This window comes from Pelophylax lessonae (genome assembly GCF_965119305.1).
Source record: "Pelophylax lessonae genome assembly, chromosome: 2".
Taxonomy (NCBI): domain Eukaryota; kingdom Metazoa; phylum Chordata; class Amphibia; order Anura; family Ranidae; genus Pelophylax; species Pelophylax lessonae.
The window spans coordinates 376,259,275-376,276,542 of NC_138769.1; the positions used below are offsets into that span (position 1 = coordinate 376,259,275).

A 17,268-nucleotide genomic window follows, 5' to 3' on the forward strand; every position below is an offset into this window, starting at 1 on the left:
TCTGCAACTGATTTTAAGTTTGTTCTTGCCAAATCTGTTTCATACACTTTACAAAAATCTGCCATATCCTATCTTATCTTATCCTACAACTAGGATTATTAGCTGTCCAACTACAGAACACTTTAATTGGCAGTGTAGCCCAAAAACTATGCTCCCAGAGCATTTAATTTTCGAATGCAAACTCCCTGGTCTGTCCCATTTATCTGGTAACCCTGTTACCCATACACTCTAAGGCCATGGTCCTAATGACCTTTTTCATCGACCCCTGGTCGGTATCTATGGAAACCCAGTTTCCCATTTCACTGTTATCCAAAAAAATAGAATAACTGCCTATAACCTCCAAGTTCTCTGTGACCTGAACTTCGGCCCTAAGCCGGTAACTTCTAACTTCCAAGTTCTCTGTGACCTGGACTTCGGCCTAAGCCGGTAACCTCTAACTTCCAAGTTCTCTGTGACCTGGACTTCGGCCTAAGCCGGTAACCTCTAACTTCCAAGTTCTCTGTGACCTGGACTTCGGCCTAAGCCGGTAACCTCTAACTTCCAAGTTCTCTGTGACCTGGACTTCGGCCTAAGCCGGTAACCTCTAACTTCCAAGTTCTCTGTGACCTGGACTTCGGCCTAAGCCGGTAACCTCTAACTTCCAAGTTCTCTGTGACCTGGACTTCGGCCTAAGCCGGTAACCTCTAACTTCCAAGTTCTCTGTGACCTGGACTTCGGCCTAAGCCGGTAACCTCTAACTTCCAAGTTCTCTGTGACCTGGACTTCAGCCCTAAGCCGGTAACCTCTAACTTCCAAGTTCTCTGTGACCTGGACTTCGGCCTAAGCCGGTAACCTCTAACTTCCAAGTTCTCTGTGACCTGGACTTCGGCCCTAAGCCGGTAACCTCTAACTTCCAAGTTCTCTGTGACCTGGACTTAAAAACAGCCTATTACCATATGCATATGTTTACATATATACTATAACATAAGAATAGAAACCTTTAGATGTATATGAAATGTCAGGCTAAACAGTCATATACATTCAATGCTTGCTACGTCTCAAATGGACACTCCGAAATGAGACCGCTTTACCAGAACACAACTGGGGGTCACGTTCCTGCGTGTCCAAGACACCCACAGTGGTGAGGGTTGACCCAACCTCACCTTTCGCAACAAATGTTAGTAGCAACAATATATACACCGACTAAGGGTTTAGGTTCTTTAAGAGGGTATTACGTCAAAAATAAAACAGAGTTACCTGGACATCATTGGATGGACTGAAAAACATTGTAAGCAGACAATGGGCTTACCTGGCCAGATATTTTCAGTGTATCCAATGCAGTCCAGATGTCTCACTCCGTCCGCAGATGACGTCACCTCTCCTGGGCTCAAGCTCGCCAAATTGTTGTGGAATTTTTCCTCAGGTACAAAATACCTGTTACCTGTTAGTCAGTGATACCAAATCAGACAATATATAGCTATATATATATTGAGATCAGACAAGACTCAAGATGGCTGAATCATAGTGACCTGATTTATTACAGCGTGCCGGAGTTTAAATATACTCCAAAATGGGTTTGTCATTACAATCTGACGTACAAGAAATGGGTTGTTATTAACATCTTTTGTCCAATCAAAGTTAACAACTAATTATAGTAAGCATTGGGTTAATCTATATCGTGATTCTCTTGTCATCAGGGAATTTTCGGTGATGAAGCTCAATAAAAGTTTCCAAGGGACTTTTATTAGAAGTTATTCTAGGTTTTGCGGTCAGCTGTCCAGACAGAGTTCCTTTTATGACAGATACGGGAATATTTGATGCGGTCAGGAATATCTCAGCTTATATATATTTTTAACTTTTGCGAGCTCAGTGACACATGTAAATAAATCAAAGACAAAATGAGATTAATTAACTTGAAAGACATTTTGTTTAAGATAACCATTTTAAATGCCAGTCAAGGCATCCTGCATATCCAGCAAGGTATCCTGTAAAGGCCAATAAGGTCAAGGTATGCCACATCACGATCAATTTCCTAGCCATAAACAGCGTCTCCTGCAGAAATATGGTTGTGAATTTGTCCATATCCTCATCCAGATATATACCAAGGAGGCACTGCTTAGGGGCCAGTTGTAATGGGGATCCCATTTTGTTGTGGAGGAAAGCAACCACCTGTTGCCAAAAGCCCCGGAGCTGAGGGCAACTCCAGAGCAGATGGAAAAAGGTGCCACTAGCGGTGCGGAACATTGGGCAGTCTGATATCTAGCCATCTGGAGGGGTGTGAGGTAGGCACGGTGGATGATGAACGTCAGGGTAAGTCTATCTGACAACTTAGGGGAAACCTTCTGACAGGTCTCTAGTGCCTCCTCCCACTCCTCGTCCTCTATGGCCCCAACGTCCTGCACCCAACGGGCCTTGAGCGCATAGGCTATCTCGGTGGAAGAGGGCATGTGGAGTTCAGCGTAAAACAGAGAAATCAGATGCTTTGGTTCAGAGCTTTTAATTATATCCAGGACTGGGATAGGTTCAGGGTTTGTGGGGCATCTGCAAATTGGGATCGAAATGCGTGTCCCATCTGGAGGTATCTATAATACATGTGGTTAGGGAGTGAAAATTGCTCTCTCATGTCTGCGAATGTTTTCAATTCACCCCCTGCCATTATATGATGCAACATAAATATACCCCTTCCGCTTCACAACGAAGAGTCAGGGAGTGAGTGGAATTCCTGGAGAATCATGTTATGCCACAAGGGGGTAAGGTTATGTATCGGAGGACTTTTCAGTCTGTACAGTACAACCTCCCAGATCCGACTATAGTGGTAGAGGAGGGATTTAGGGTCCAGTCTTTCCCCCGACCCGCGTATTCCCCGAAGTATAACTGTCGAAGGGTCCTTGGATGGGAAAGCCCATTTAGGGCACAGAAGTGCCAAGAAGCGTTCCCCGTCAGTTTTATCGATGTGGTACAATTGGGACAGCTGCGACGCTAAGTAGTATAAGTTGAAGTCTGGAAGTGCTATGCCACCCAAGGTCGTGGGGTTTTAAGTTTCCGCAAAGAAATCTTGTGTCTACTAGATCCCCAGACAAAGGCCTTAAGGCGGGATTCTAGCTGTTTAAAGTGTTTAAGAGCTAAGTATATCGGGGAATGCCATACGACGTATAGAACCTTAGGGAGGAGAACCATTTTGATCAGATTTATCCTACCCGTTACCCCCAGGGGCAGTTTGGACCACACCTGAATCTTAGACTTAATGAGCGGGAATTTGGGTGAACATTGTCCAACACGTAATCCTGCGGGTTCACCGTAATGTGGACTCCTAAATATTTGAATCGAGGGGCACACTGTAGGACTGGATTCGCAGGGGTTACATCAATAGGATTTTCATCTATGGGGAGCATCTGCAATTTGTCCCAATTAATTTGGAGGCCGTAAGTAAGGAAGTATCCGAGTCCAGACCCTGTCCATTTCTAATCGCTCAACTGGGATAGCTGGTTGCAGCTCTTGAAAAAGTGCAAGCATGGTGGCATGTAAATCAATCACAGTTTCAGGTATGCCCCCGAATATCAAAGGATGTCATAAATGTATTACTGTTTGGTATACGAGCCATTAGATATGGCCTGCGATTAGGGTTTTACGAATACTAATAGCAGGTTTGGGATGAAACAACTTGTCAAAGCACCCCAGTGCTGCAATGGTCACAACATTCTAAATTCATAGAAATTAAATTTTCTATTTTCTAATGGCTCTTATACCAAAAAGTAATACATTTATGACATCCTTTGATATTCTTCTCCTGGATACAGAGAGTTTCACCCTCTCTTTTTCTTTCAAGATGGCGTGGATCTATGTTTGGAGACTAATAGGGTGAGTCTGACCTGAACTGAGTTGGATGAATCATTATGCTGAATGTATGCTGGGTTCCCACACTGAACAACATTGGAGATACAAAGAGCCTTTATTTTCCATTATCTGGTGAGTTTGCATTGCATGAGGGGTGGAGAAGTTGAACATACTTAAACATATGTTCTTCCACCATGGGTGCTACCCTCCCTCTGTTTGAACTGCAACCACAGTTTTTTTGGTACTGCACCATTATATGTTCACTATTTTCCTTGCATGTCTGTCTGTGGATGTAACTTTTGGGAGAAGCCTACATCCACTTTGGAACAGTTGTGACTTTAGATATTCACTTGGATTTTCACCCATATGACTCTACATTTTATGGATATTGTTTTTCTTATCTATGGATTTTATTCTATGAAATTTGATCCTTGGATTTCACGTTTATGAGCGCTGCATAATTCTTATGTGATTTTATTTGAGGCTTTGTTTACTTCCTTTTCTAGCAGCTGATTTAGAAGGTTTGTGCTGATCTCTACCATTTTTCTTAGTAGTTTAGGGTTGCCCTTGTAACTCTGCCCATTTAATTGTGAAGTAGACCGAATAACTGGCCGTGGACCCGTGGAGGACCGAGAGCTCTCCTAGAATGCTTCTATCCACTCTGCGCATCAAGCCATGCCCCCAAACATGTTATACTTATCTACTCTGTGCATTGGTTTGGCACAGAGCAGTCCAGATCCTCCACTTCTTGGGTCCCTCACAGCTAAAAGCTTGCTATGGGAGAACCCCAGCTGAGCTGCTGCTCTGTGTGTCCATTCAGAATCAGAGATGTGGCTTGACCCCTCCCCCTCTTCTCATTGGCTTACTGACTTTGATTCACGGAAGTGGGAGCCAATGGCTCCCGCTGTTTGTCTCAGCCAATCAGTAGGGAGAGTCCCGGACAGCTGAGACTCTTGTGTAACACCGCTGGATCGAGATGGGGCTCAGGTATTAGGGGGGCTAGGGTGCTGCTGTACACAGAAGGTTTTTTATCTTAAAGCGTTTGTTACCCTAAAAAAAAAAAGGCATGTTATACACCACAGTGCTTGTGCTGTGCCATTTGGTCCGCTTTATCACCTAAAAAATCTGGCCTCTGTAAACTGACCACTAGCCCTGCACAGTCCTTCTCGTCCTCCCTTTCCCCCCCCCGCCTGTCTGCTCATGTCAGTGCCTGCCCCCTCCCCTCCTGCTGCTCTTATATTTAATTTATAATCATTCCATCCCCTCTGTAATATAAAAATAAGCGTCCTTGTGCCTGTGTTATAGAAAAAACATGCCGATCTTTCCTTATATCAGAGTGGCTCCCAGTGATCACGTGACCGCTTGGCACTCTCTCTTCCCCTCCTCCCTGGCTGACATCAGCGGCAGTGCTCGGCCCCGCCCGCTGGAGCTGTCAGCTGGGCAGAGAAGAAAGCTGTGGATTCAGCTGAGCGCCGGGAGCCGCTCTGATTTAGGTACAGATCGGCATTATTTTTCTATAACACATGCACAGGGACACTTTGTTATATTACAGAGGGGATGGCATGATTTTAAATAAGTGGCTTAACAACCACTTTAATGCATAGGATGCATTAAGGTATAAAAAAACATTCTGCCTTTACAACCACTTTCAGTTTCACCTGTTGAGTTTGCCAATAACACACTTCCTGTTTTATGGTGACAACTCTAAGTCACTGCAGTGTAACTATGGATGAACAGCTTTGTCACTCTAGACCAGTGATGGCGAACCTTGGCACCCCAGATGTTTTGGAACTACATTTTCTATGATGCTCATGCACTCTGCACTGTAGTAGAGCATCATGGGAAATGTAGTTCCAAAACATCTGGGGTGCCAAGGTTCGCCATCACTGCCCTAGACTGTTGTCATGATTTAGATTAAAAACACTTCCCCCCTCCCTTCCTCTGTATTACACAGAGGGTAAGCAGTTTGAAGCTCACATGAGAGAACTAATACATTTAAAAAAAGTTTGAGATTTCAGCCAAGTACACATAAAATTAGAAGATCACAAGAGTTCTAAAAGGATCAACAGGTACTTTTCTGTACATACAGAAAATACAGAAAATAAACTTGAAGAATTGTGTTTGAATATTTTGTATCCATGTTTTTAGCCAGAAGGTTAATTGCCATGTTTCCTGGAAAACCCTTGCCTACTGGCCCGTGGGGGAGTGACCAGCCCTCAGATAGGTTTTTGATGGCTATAGAATTGCTGTACAAGCATGAGGTGTTGTTCAACGTATCCAATAATAACTGGTGTGAGCATAGTGGTAGTACATAGTAGGGCCAAAAACAATAGTGTGCATTTTGTATGTTTTTTTTTAAACCTGCCTAAAAAACACTGACCCTAACCGTTGATCCCAACTCTGACCTTTGACCCTGATATAAGTCTAGATCAAGGCCTGATCTAACTATTTTGCGTTCAATATGTTTTATTATTAATTATAAGTAAAAAATAAATGGACAATATACAGTGGTGTTACATCAGGGCTTACATCAGATTTACAAATAGGAATACAGCATACAGTATATAAGATACAAACAGAGGGAATAGATCCAGTGTACAGTATTCAAGAGCTCAAACGAGATGTGCATTTCTGAGATTCTAAATTTTACATTTTAAATGGAGAGCATGTCAATGAAGTAATTCCGCTTGTATATACACCTCAAAGGCAATGTCCAAAGTGATAAAATAAAGAAGAGCAGAGATAAAGAGCGAGAAATACAGCAACCTCATTTAGAGCATAATTAAGCAGCAGACTAGGCATCCCTGAATAATCATGTACATTGCCCATGGACCCCAAGTGTTTTCAGATTGCTTCACTGTATCATTAATAACATTAACATTTTTCTAATGAATCATAATCTATGGGATTTTATGTTTGGTTTGGGTTAAAGATTATATTTTTTTCCATGCACTCACTATAATGCTCCTGGATACGAGAAGTATGAAAAAGACCAGTCTTTGTAAGCATTGAGAAATATCTGTCCACTGGTTCATTGAGTAGAGTGATATAGGGCTTCCTTTGTATACATAATCCCATGACCGTAAGGAGAAAACACCATTCCAGAAGCCACTGATTTCAGGGCACTCCCCCCCCCCAGACATGATACATACATAGTACCCTATACGGTACAACCCTGAAAACTAATTGAGGAGGTACCAGGGTATACTTTAGCAAGGTGGGATGGGACAATGTACCATCTAGTTAACAAAGACATTAATAAGTTCATTAATTAAAGATACATTACAAAAGGCCTTGGCAAGGATTTTGTACCTTCCATACTTGAGTCACTGACTAAAAACAAATGCATAACACCTAATGATTTTTTATTTCCGGGTAAGTTAAAAATGTAAAAATAAGAATGTGTGCACAGTATCTGCATCTAAAAGATTGCCATTTACAAATGTATTAATTGAATCATTGATATTTTAAACAAAACATTTGACATTATACACTGTCATTGAAATATACATTGGGCACCATTTGAATTTTGCCCATTTTTCCCATTACACAATGCAGTAATAAAGCAGTTAGCAAAAAGAACCACAAAGGTTGAGTTTTGTGTATAAAATTGAATTCTGTAGATGCAACAGTGTCTTTTATTCTCACTTGTGGTAAAGTAAAATGCAATCTATTCATAATGGGCACATATGAACTTATTTAATAGGACAGTGCATAATGAATTGATGAGATACAGTATGTCTAAACCTACTAATCAAAATTTGCCAATTTAAGTGTATATGAATCCTAACAATGACCTGTTATTTGTTCCCTCTTGGTCTGGTACTGTAAATATGCAGTTGAAAGTGTGATAACTTTGTACTTTTACTAACTGTTTTTAGGTAACATTGCTTCAAGTTCTCTTTGTTTTCTATAGAACACTCCCCCCCCCTATGTTATGGAGAAGAGGAGAAGGGGATCTTTAGTTGTAAATCATTTTGTGTCCTAGGGTGGCAACCATGCTCCTCCCAAGATACAGCACACTGAATGAGCATTGTAACCCTAAGATGAAATGTATTTACTGGCTGGATCACTAGGTAAAAAAGAAAAAAAAGGAAAAAGGTCTGGAAAAAAAAAAAAGATGGATCCACCATGGACTGTTAAGTTGCAGTATATAAATTGTTGTTCTCGGGTTTAGATATGCTTTAAGTGGTATCGATGCAATTAAATGTTAAGATCTAATGTTTTTTGGGTAATACACTTTCCACAACTTGGTTGTGACTTTGTTAAACAAGTCCAATTGCTAAAAGTATGTAGCTGCACAATCAAAAAATGGTGTTTTACTGTCCAACCTTATTATGTGAATTTTGTCACAACTTCACAAGTATAATGCTGTACTTTATCACCTCTAGTTCAATTTTCTTATTCTGATAGATAACAATACATATACTGTTTTCCAGAATAATGGAAAAAGAGGCAAGAGAGAAGTATGGCAAAATACTGGAACACAAACGTGCAGAGTTGAAGCTCAGAAGTGCAACGCGATCACCAATTTCAGGTCTTATTGAAAATGCTGTGGTTGAAGTAAGTGATAAAGAACTGGTTTTTGGAGTCAGCATATTTTCTCCATATTTTCCTAGATAATAAAACTAATGATATTGATGGTTGTATTTCTAAGGCTAGCCATAAATGTTCAATAGTGTTATTAAAATTGACAGGAGTTGGGACTTCTATTCTCCCTTGATTGCATTTACACACTGCTGTGTCTGCTACATTGCTCTATCTGATTTAGGTGACAAGTAGTTAGGGGGAAAAAACAGTGACAATCTCATTCCCTTTTCGTAATAAAAAGAGAATTCTCAGTGCCACCTTCTACACATCAGAGAATTCACTGGGTGGTCTGGCATTATTATTTGTGTCAGTTCCTTGTGCTTACCCCAACACATGTGCTGGTCTTTATGCAGAAAATCAGTGCTGAAACAGGAATGGCTGTAATAACCCCAAGCAGTAAAATGGCCTTGGGATTTGATCGAATGTATTCATGGCAAAAATTGAAAACATTATGCAATTCATGCACATTTTTCAGTGTTTTATCCCTTTAAAGTCTCTGCAATTACAGAAAAATACTGGTCGGTCTGCCAATCAGTGCCTAAGCCCTGTTGTGCACAGACAACAAAAGTATTTTTGTCAATTCTGCGGTATCAACCCTGCCCAGAATTTTTTTGCTGAACTGTTCAAACCAACCTCCTATCCTATTCTTGACAATATAGAGACCTACCGTTTTTTTTTTTCTTAGCTCCAAGATAAATGTTAGGAGGTCTAATTAGACTCTTTGAAATAATCAACAGTTATGTTTTCCACTTTTTGAACAGATATTACAAAACACTTTCAGCGGTATATTTAGCAGACCAAAAGTGATTGCATTTTTAGGTTTTATATACACTTTATAGTTCCAAATCTATATTTAAGCAAAGCTATGATATGTTTTCAAACAGTGGCGGCCCGTGCATAAGGGGCGTCAGAGCGCCGCCCCCCTAAAAAAAATAAAAAAAAAATAGAAAAAAAAAGAACAAATAAAGTTTTGAAAAAAAAAAATCGTGTTTGCAGGCCTATGCGCTCGGCCTGGTGGCTATGGGGGGGGGGGGGGGGTTTGCGACCCAGAAGAGGCGCCGATTGGCTGCCTTCTGGGGGCGTAACCTGGGCGCAGGAAAAAGCGCTGAGCCACCCCCACCTTCGTGATATCCTGGCTGTGATTGGTCCAGTCTCCAGCCTGGACCAATCATCATCCAGGACATCGCTGACTCGCAATGGGGGCGGTGCCGGTGCGTGCGTCAGTCACGCACCGTCACCGCCCGATCTCCTTCCCGCCGCCCGGACCGGAAGACAGAAGACTGAAGAGGAGGACGTCCACGGCGCTGCTCGTCTCGGTTCCCGGAATCCCGCCATTCCGCCGTCATCAGAAGGTAAGTGATTGAAGCCGACCTGTGCCCTCACCTGTGCCATGCCTGTACCATCACCTGTGCCATGCCTATGCCATCACCTATGCCATCACCTGTGCCATGCCTATGCCATCACCTGTGCCATCACCTGTGCCATGCCTATGCCATCACCTGTGCCATGCCTATGCCATCACCTGTGCCATGCCTATGCCATCACCTGTGCCATCACCTGTGCCATGCCTATGCCATCACCTGTGCCATGCCTATGCCATTACCTGTGCCATCACCTGTGCCATGCCTATGCCATCACCTGTGCCATGCCTATGCCATCACATGTGCCATCACCTGTGCCATGTCTATGCCATCACCTGTGCCATGCCTATGCCATCACCTGTGCCATCACCTGTGCCATGCCTATGCCATCACCTGTGCCATGTCTATGCCATCACCTGTGCCATGCCTATGCCATCACCTGTGCCATCACCTGTGCCATGCCTATACCATCACCTGTGCCATGCCTATGCCATCACCTGTGCCATGCCTATGCCATCACCTGTGCCATGTCTATGCCATCACCTGTGCCATCACCTGTGCCATGCCTATGCCATCACCTGTGCCATGCCTATGCCATCACCTGTGCCATCACCTGTGCAATGCCTATGCCATCACCTGTGCCATCACCTGTGCCATGCCTATGCCATCACCTGTGCCATGCCTATGCCATCACCTGTGCCATCACCTGTGCCATGCCTATACCATCACATGTGCCATGCCTATACCATCACCTGTGCCATGCCTGTACCATGACCTCAAAGTCATGCAATTTTTTTACCGCGTTTTTTGCCGCAAAGCAATACCTATTACATTTTTCTTTTTGCGCCCCCCCCAAAAATTTTGAGCACCAGCCGCCACTGTTTTCAAAGTAGTCCTCAAGCAGTTTTCTTTAGTGTGGATTTCACATTTACATGTTATTAGGAATGTACATCACATACCTATTTGTAGAATATTTGTCAGACAACTATAACAAGTGCCTTGATTATCAGCTGCTGAGATAAAATCTGTTAGGGTGTCCAGAGAATGGTAAATATTCCACTGAGAATAATAGCTGGTAAGACAGCTCACCTAACCTGATATGACTTTCTGAGCAGGCATTGTAGTGACACATATGTAAACTAAAACTTATTTCCCACGATTTCCTAGGGTTGGGATCTTTGTCTGTTCACACAGATATATTGCTGTAAGTTGAAAAATATCTTGAATGATAATGAGTGCCTCCAACATCTTAAAGCTCATGTTACCACCCTCATGTGATGTTCTATATGGCCTGGTGCACAAGTGATCGTCACAGATGAAATTTAAATTAGAATACACTTGGGTCATATATATATTCACATCACTTTTTTGTGTTGTCCTCATTTGCTCTGAGGATATACAGTACATAAGGGTTATTTTCATAAACTGTATTATTTTACCCAACAAAAATTTTCTCATGAAAACATTAAAATATTATATATACATATTGCATGGGTTATTACTTTTTTTCTCATACAATTACTAACTTAAGGTAAACCTGCCAGCATTGAATCCCAACCTGTTGTAGACAACCTATGTATATTTAGATTTACCAGCTGTCAGGAAGGGTTCAACTGCTGGTGGCACTGTGGCTCCCAGATCTATAGGCTGCAGTTCTGGTGTCCACCAGTGGGTGTCCCTCAGTAGCTAGAAGCTGACATCATCTCATGCAATCAGTTATAACCTGATGCTGGTTGCAGGAAGTGTATTTAAACCCTATGCATGCTCTTCCTCCCTGCCTTGGTGTTGTCTCCATGTGCTTCTGATGTGCGTTTCTGTGTCTCTGTATCCTCATCCTGAACCATGATCCTAACCCTGCAGCCTGATCCCTTTCTCCCTACTTACTCTGTCTCCTGTTACCCTCTCCCTGTCTTGTCTTGTTCCTAGCTACCTCTGCTTGATCTCCCATGTATGACCCTGGCTCTGTTAGGATTACGATTTGTTTATCCTGTTTTCTGAATATACTTGGTTTGGGCAGTTGTTTGTTGTGTGTCACTATTGTTCGGTTATCTGGTTTTATTTACACAGTTTTAGTTTACCGGAGGTGCGTTTACAGTTGTATTATTCACTTATTTTTAAAGAAATTATAATATTCTACACTTAACTTGTGCCTGATATTCTCTGTGGCAGTCCACACATTTCTGGTCACACCTGTTACTGACATAACACCAAGGCCAGTCCTGACCAGAAGTGGCTGCACAGGGAAACCATCTTGGCTCTGCTGTTGTTTGTTGCAAGAAGCATTCTGGGGAGGTTATCTACTTTTCTATGCTAGTGTCGGAGGAAAGAGAAAACTGCTGCCAGATACTGAAGGAGTGGGCCAAAGATCAGCTGTTAAAATGTATTTGTCTTGCTCCTTCCCTAGTTGATCAGGGCAGAATGTTGTTTGGAGATGTTCAGCCATTAATTCAAGTTTGTACGGAGTTGGCTTTGTCCAGTACTCCTATGACATGGGTTATTTCTTTGAGCACTATTCAGAATGTTCCCAACAGGTGCTAGTGGAGTGTATTAATGCAGTGCAGTCTCTTGTCAGACAGGCAGAGTGTAAACTGAATCTTCTTAAACCATTACTACATGCATGGTCAGATATATTACACTCAGCCTCAGTCAGCTTGCAACAACCCATTCCTGCTGCTAGACACCTGCCTGTTCAAGTATCTCTCTCTCCATTACCCACAGCAACCACAGTTGCAGCCCAGTATACCCCACTACCAACCATATGTCAGTACCCTTTTTCCACTACAATTTTTAAGTTGGTGACAGGGTCTCTTTAAAGTGTATCTAAAGCCATTTGGTGTAAGCAAGGTTTAGAACAGCTAACTACTTGTACTGTATTAAACCAGTATCCAGCAGCCATACGCCATCAGAATGGGTCAGTGGCATAGCGTGGGGGGTGCAGGGGGGGCCAGCCGCACCAGGCGCAACATCTGGGGGGGGCGCATCCGCAGTGTCACTCTGTCTGACTCTGACATACACAGTTCACACACTGTCTGCGGCTGCCTCCATCTTTAGGCTGGGATATGTCCAGCGCGGCTGCCCTATGACTGAAAATGGCGGGTCGGGGCGGGGCTAGACTGTGTCTCACCTGCCCATTGGTCAGGGGCAGCTGGTGCGTTGGGAGCGCAGGGGCGCTGCCCCCCCCCATACATGCCCCCGGCCCCTAATCTACATGCGGGGCGCTGGACGCATGGAGTTCAATGGGGTTTTTTTTTTTTTTTAATCACCTGATTAGAGCCAGAGGCCACCCATTATGAGACCCGCTTCCTGATTGGCCGAAAGGCGACTGCATGCCATTGGCCGAGGAGTAGGCGGGAGGACTCGAGGAGACGCGGGGAACTGAGGAGAAGCCGCCGTTGCAGGTAAGTCTCTCTACATTGAAGTGGGGAAGCTCGTCACTCTGCATTGAAAGGGGGCATGCTGGTCTCTCTGCATTGAAGGGGGCACGCTGGTCATTCTGCATTGAAAGGGGGCACGCTGGTCATTCTGCATTGAAAGGGGGCACGATTAACTCTCTGCATTGAAAGGGGGCACTCTGGTCTCTCTGCATTGATAGGGGGCACGATTATCTCTCTGCATTGAAGGGGGGCACACTGGTCTCGCTGCATTGAAAGGGGGCACACTGGTAATTCTGCATTGAAAGGGGGCACGCTGGTCTCTCTGCATTGAAAGGGGGCACGCTGGTCACTCTGCATTGAAAGGGGGCACGCTGGTCACTCTGCATTGAAAGGGGGCACGTTTGCAATAAAGTGTTTGAAAATAAACTTGCATTTAGATGAATTTTACTTTAATTACATCAGTATTTTTATAACAAACAATACATGTGCTTAGGGGGTAAGGGTTTCTTTAACTAATCTAGTGGAAGAGACTCGAGTGCTAAAATCCCACGGGTTAGGGGGTGCAAATTACTTGCCTTGCCCCGGGTGCTGACGACCCACGCTACGCCTCTGGAATGGGTTTATAATCATCTAATTCCCTATATAATGCAGCATTCAGTTGGCAAACCCTTGCTTGATGCTATCAATATGGGTGGACTGCACAAAAAAAAAAAACTTTAAGTACAGCCAATTTCTACCCCCCCTCACTTTCCCCACCTCACCATTAGGGATAGATATGTTACCACCAGTACATAGGTCTGCGTGTTTATTGGCTTTGTTTAGCTCCTTTTCAGTCTAATTATTTTCATTTCTTAGATCACTGTCCCCATAACAAAGAGCACTTGAATCACGAGGCTCCAGATCCAGTTACCTGCAGCCTTCCCATTGAAAGCTAGGGCTGCATACAAACCTCTCATTGTTAATTCCTATGAAAACTCATGTTTTCATAGCGTGAATAATGCTTAGTAAAGCGATGCTGTAGGTACTACAAATCGCAAAGTTGTTTCTATGGGTGCCAACAGTTGAGCACTTACCAACTCTGGTGATGGAAATCTGAATCTGAACGTTTAAATCTGTAACATTAAAAAATATATACAGTAAAACCTTGGATTGAGATTAACTTGGTTTGAGAGCGTTTTGCAAGACAAGCAACATTTTTTAAATAAATTTTGACTTGATAAACAAGCGATGTCTTGATATACAAGTAGCATCACGTCACAACTGAGTATAAAAGAGAAGAGAGGCGTCTCTAATTGTAGCAATATGGTTACACCTAAGGAAGGTTGTACCTTTAGCAACTCACATGGTTGATGATTAAAACAGGCACATCTAAGTATGCAGGCATCCGGGGTAAAGCTGTCCACAAAGACCATCCTCTGCACTGTTATCGATGTCATCCCTTCCACGCTGCGCTCCACGAGCGCTTCAAGGCTCGCTTTCAGATCGCTCTACTGCAGGGTAGTCTTCCCGGCCACTACTGCAGACTGACAGCAGTGGGAGCCAACGGTAACGAGAATGGTCTATGTGGACATTTTTACCCCGGATGCCTGCATACTTGGATGTGCCTCCTTTATTCATCAACCGTGTGAGTTGCTAAATGTTGAACCTTCATTAAATCTAACCATATTGCTACACTTAGAGACACCTCTATTCTCTTTTATACACTGTAGCTCCTGCTGGATTTTGCTTTTAATCCCCTTGTGGAGGCTGCCATATGTGGATGGACATTTTATGGTTCACATTGCTATAATTTTTTTATATGTACTATAAACTGAAAGACATATGAATAAATGGTTGTGGAATGCATTATGCTCGCAATCCAAGGTTTTACTGTACAGGTAATTGGTTTTTTGGTTAATTTTGGCTGACCTTGTTTTGCCTTAATGGATTTGCATTAAAGCTAAACTATATGCAGATATAAGAGACACAGTTAAAAGCAGCTCTATAATCATTAATGTTTCATTAAATGTATTTTGTAAAATATAGGTAGGGAATGTACATGAAATTGAACTGGTATTAGTCCCTGTGCAGCTGGGCTGAAATGTGAAGGAAAAGTAAGAACACAGAGAGCCAGTTTATGTACTGACAAGATGCTTGCTGACAGAATGGGAGAGCATATTGACATAGAGATAAGCTCATCACTGTGCTTCTTCTCCTTTCGCTGTCCAGGCAGGGGCAGGTCCAGCACAACTTTGGCTGTAAGGAAGTGGTTTGTATCATGCTGGCCATCAAACTGAGACAATCTAGGGGCATTTCATTTTATCTTTTAATGACCTTTTAATCACTAAAATAGGTGTAGGCCTTCATTGTAAATATGGAAGATTCTCTATGCAATCATAAACATGAAAGATTCCTTATGTCATTATAAATATGGAAGTTAATAATTTCTGTAGCTAACAGGAACAATTGTAAACATGTTATATTGCACTGTAGTTGTGCAAGTTTACATATGTTGTATTTATGTATTTGATTTATGAAAATTGATCTATTTTCACATTTTATTGGTAAGTAATCAATGTTTTTTCTTGTCTAACAGAAGTATGGAAGTACCCCATCTATGTATCAGTTTGCCACACAGGAACAAATGATTGACGAGGCCAGCAAGTCTTTAAATGCACTTTTTGTTTACAATGGCACATATGAGCCATACCTCATCCATTGGCTTTTCCCACTCCAGGTTGCATTCGGGCAAACATCATCTACAGGTAAAGCTAAATTAAAGTGATAGGAGACAGGAAATTTACTTGTAAATCAATGTTAGGTTCCTTAAATAAATGAGATATGTTTTTTTAAAGTGAAAGGGAAACTATAATGCTATACAGTAAAACCTTGGATTGCAAGCTTAATTTGTTCCTGGAAACATGCTTGTAAACCAAAGCGCTCTTAGATCACAGCTAATTTTTCCATAAGCAGTAATGGAAACTCAGATGATTCATTCCACAACCATTTATTCATAAGTCTTTCAGTTTATAGTCCATATAAAAAGATTATAGCAATGTGAACCATAAAATGTCCATCCACATATGGCAACCTCCACAAGGGGATTAGAAGCAAAATCCAGCAGGAGCTACAGTGTAAAAAAGAGAAGAGAGGCGCCTCCAAATGTAGCAATATGGTTACATTTAATGAAGGTTCGACATTTAGCTACTCACAGGGTTGATGAATAAAAGAGGCACATCTAAATAGGCAGGCATCTGGGGTAAAGCTGTCCACATAGGCCGTCCTTCTCACCACTGGCTCTCACCGCTGTCAGTCTACAGTCATGACTGAGAAGACTACCCTGCAGTAGAGCGATCTGAAAGCAAGCCTTGAAGCGCTCGTGGAGCGCAGTGTGGAGGGAATGACGTTGATGGCGGTGCGGAGGATGGTCTATGTGAATAGCTTTATCCCGGATGCCTGCATACTTAGATGTGCCTGTTTTAATCATCAACCATGTGAGTTGCTGAAGGTACAACCTTCATTAGGTGTAACCATATTGCGACAATTAGAGGTGCCTCTCTTATCTTTTATACTCAATTGAGACGTTATGCTACTTATATATCAATACATCGCTTGTTTATCAAGTCAACATTTATTTAAAAATTTTGCTTGTCTTGCAAAATGCTCTCAAACCAAGTTACTCTAAATCCAAGGTTTTACTCACTCCCGAGCCCTGCTGCTGCATCCATTGATACAGACAGTGGAACTCAGCCCCATCCCCAGCTACCTCGTCACTGGAGTTGATTGACAGGAGCAGGAGCCAATGGCTCCTGCTCCTATCAATCTGCCTATTGAGGAGGGAGTACCTGCTACTTATGCACATTGCTGAAATGGATCAGGCTCAGGCAAGAATAAGGGGAGGGGGGCCGTGGGAATCCTGCAGCAGAGAGGGTTTTTTACCTTAATGCATAGAATGTATTAAGGTAAAAACCCTTGAGACTTTAGAACCAATTTAAGAGCATGGATCTTCACAATGTACAAACTCTACCATGCCTACCAAAAGCTCTCGTAAAGGCTATCAAGTGGGTTGGATCACCATAATTATGTGGAAATTCAGGATTGACAAAAAGTTGCAAATGACTTAGTTAACAATTACCACCTTTCTTATACAA

At 42.6% G+C, this 17,268-nt stretch overlaps 1 protein-coding gene across 1 annotated transcript in view; it reads left to right on the forward strand.

Moving 5' to 3' along the window:
- LOC309548122 (uncharacterized protein) overlaps positions 1-17,268 on the forward strand; it is a 537,501-nt gene that overhangs the window by 144,415 nt on the left and 375,818 nt on the right. The window contains exons 8-9 of the mRNA XM_082248087.1: positions 8,253-8,376; positions 15,714-15,882. Of these exons, the coding sequence (XP_082104213.1) occupies positions 8,253-8,376; positions 15,714-15,882 (293 nt within the window). The remainder of the gene's footprint in view (positions 1-8,252; positions 8,377-15,713; positions 15,883-17,268) is intronic.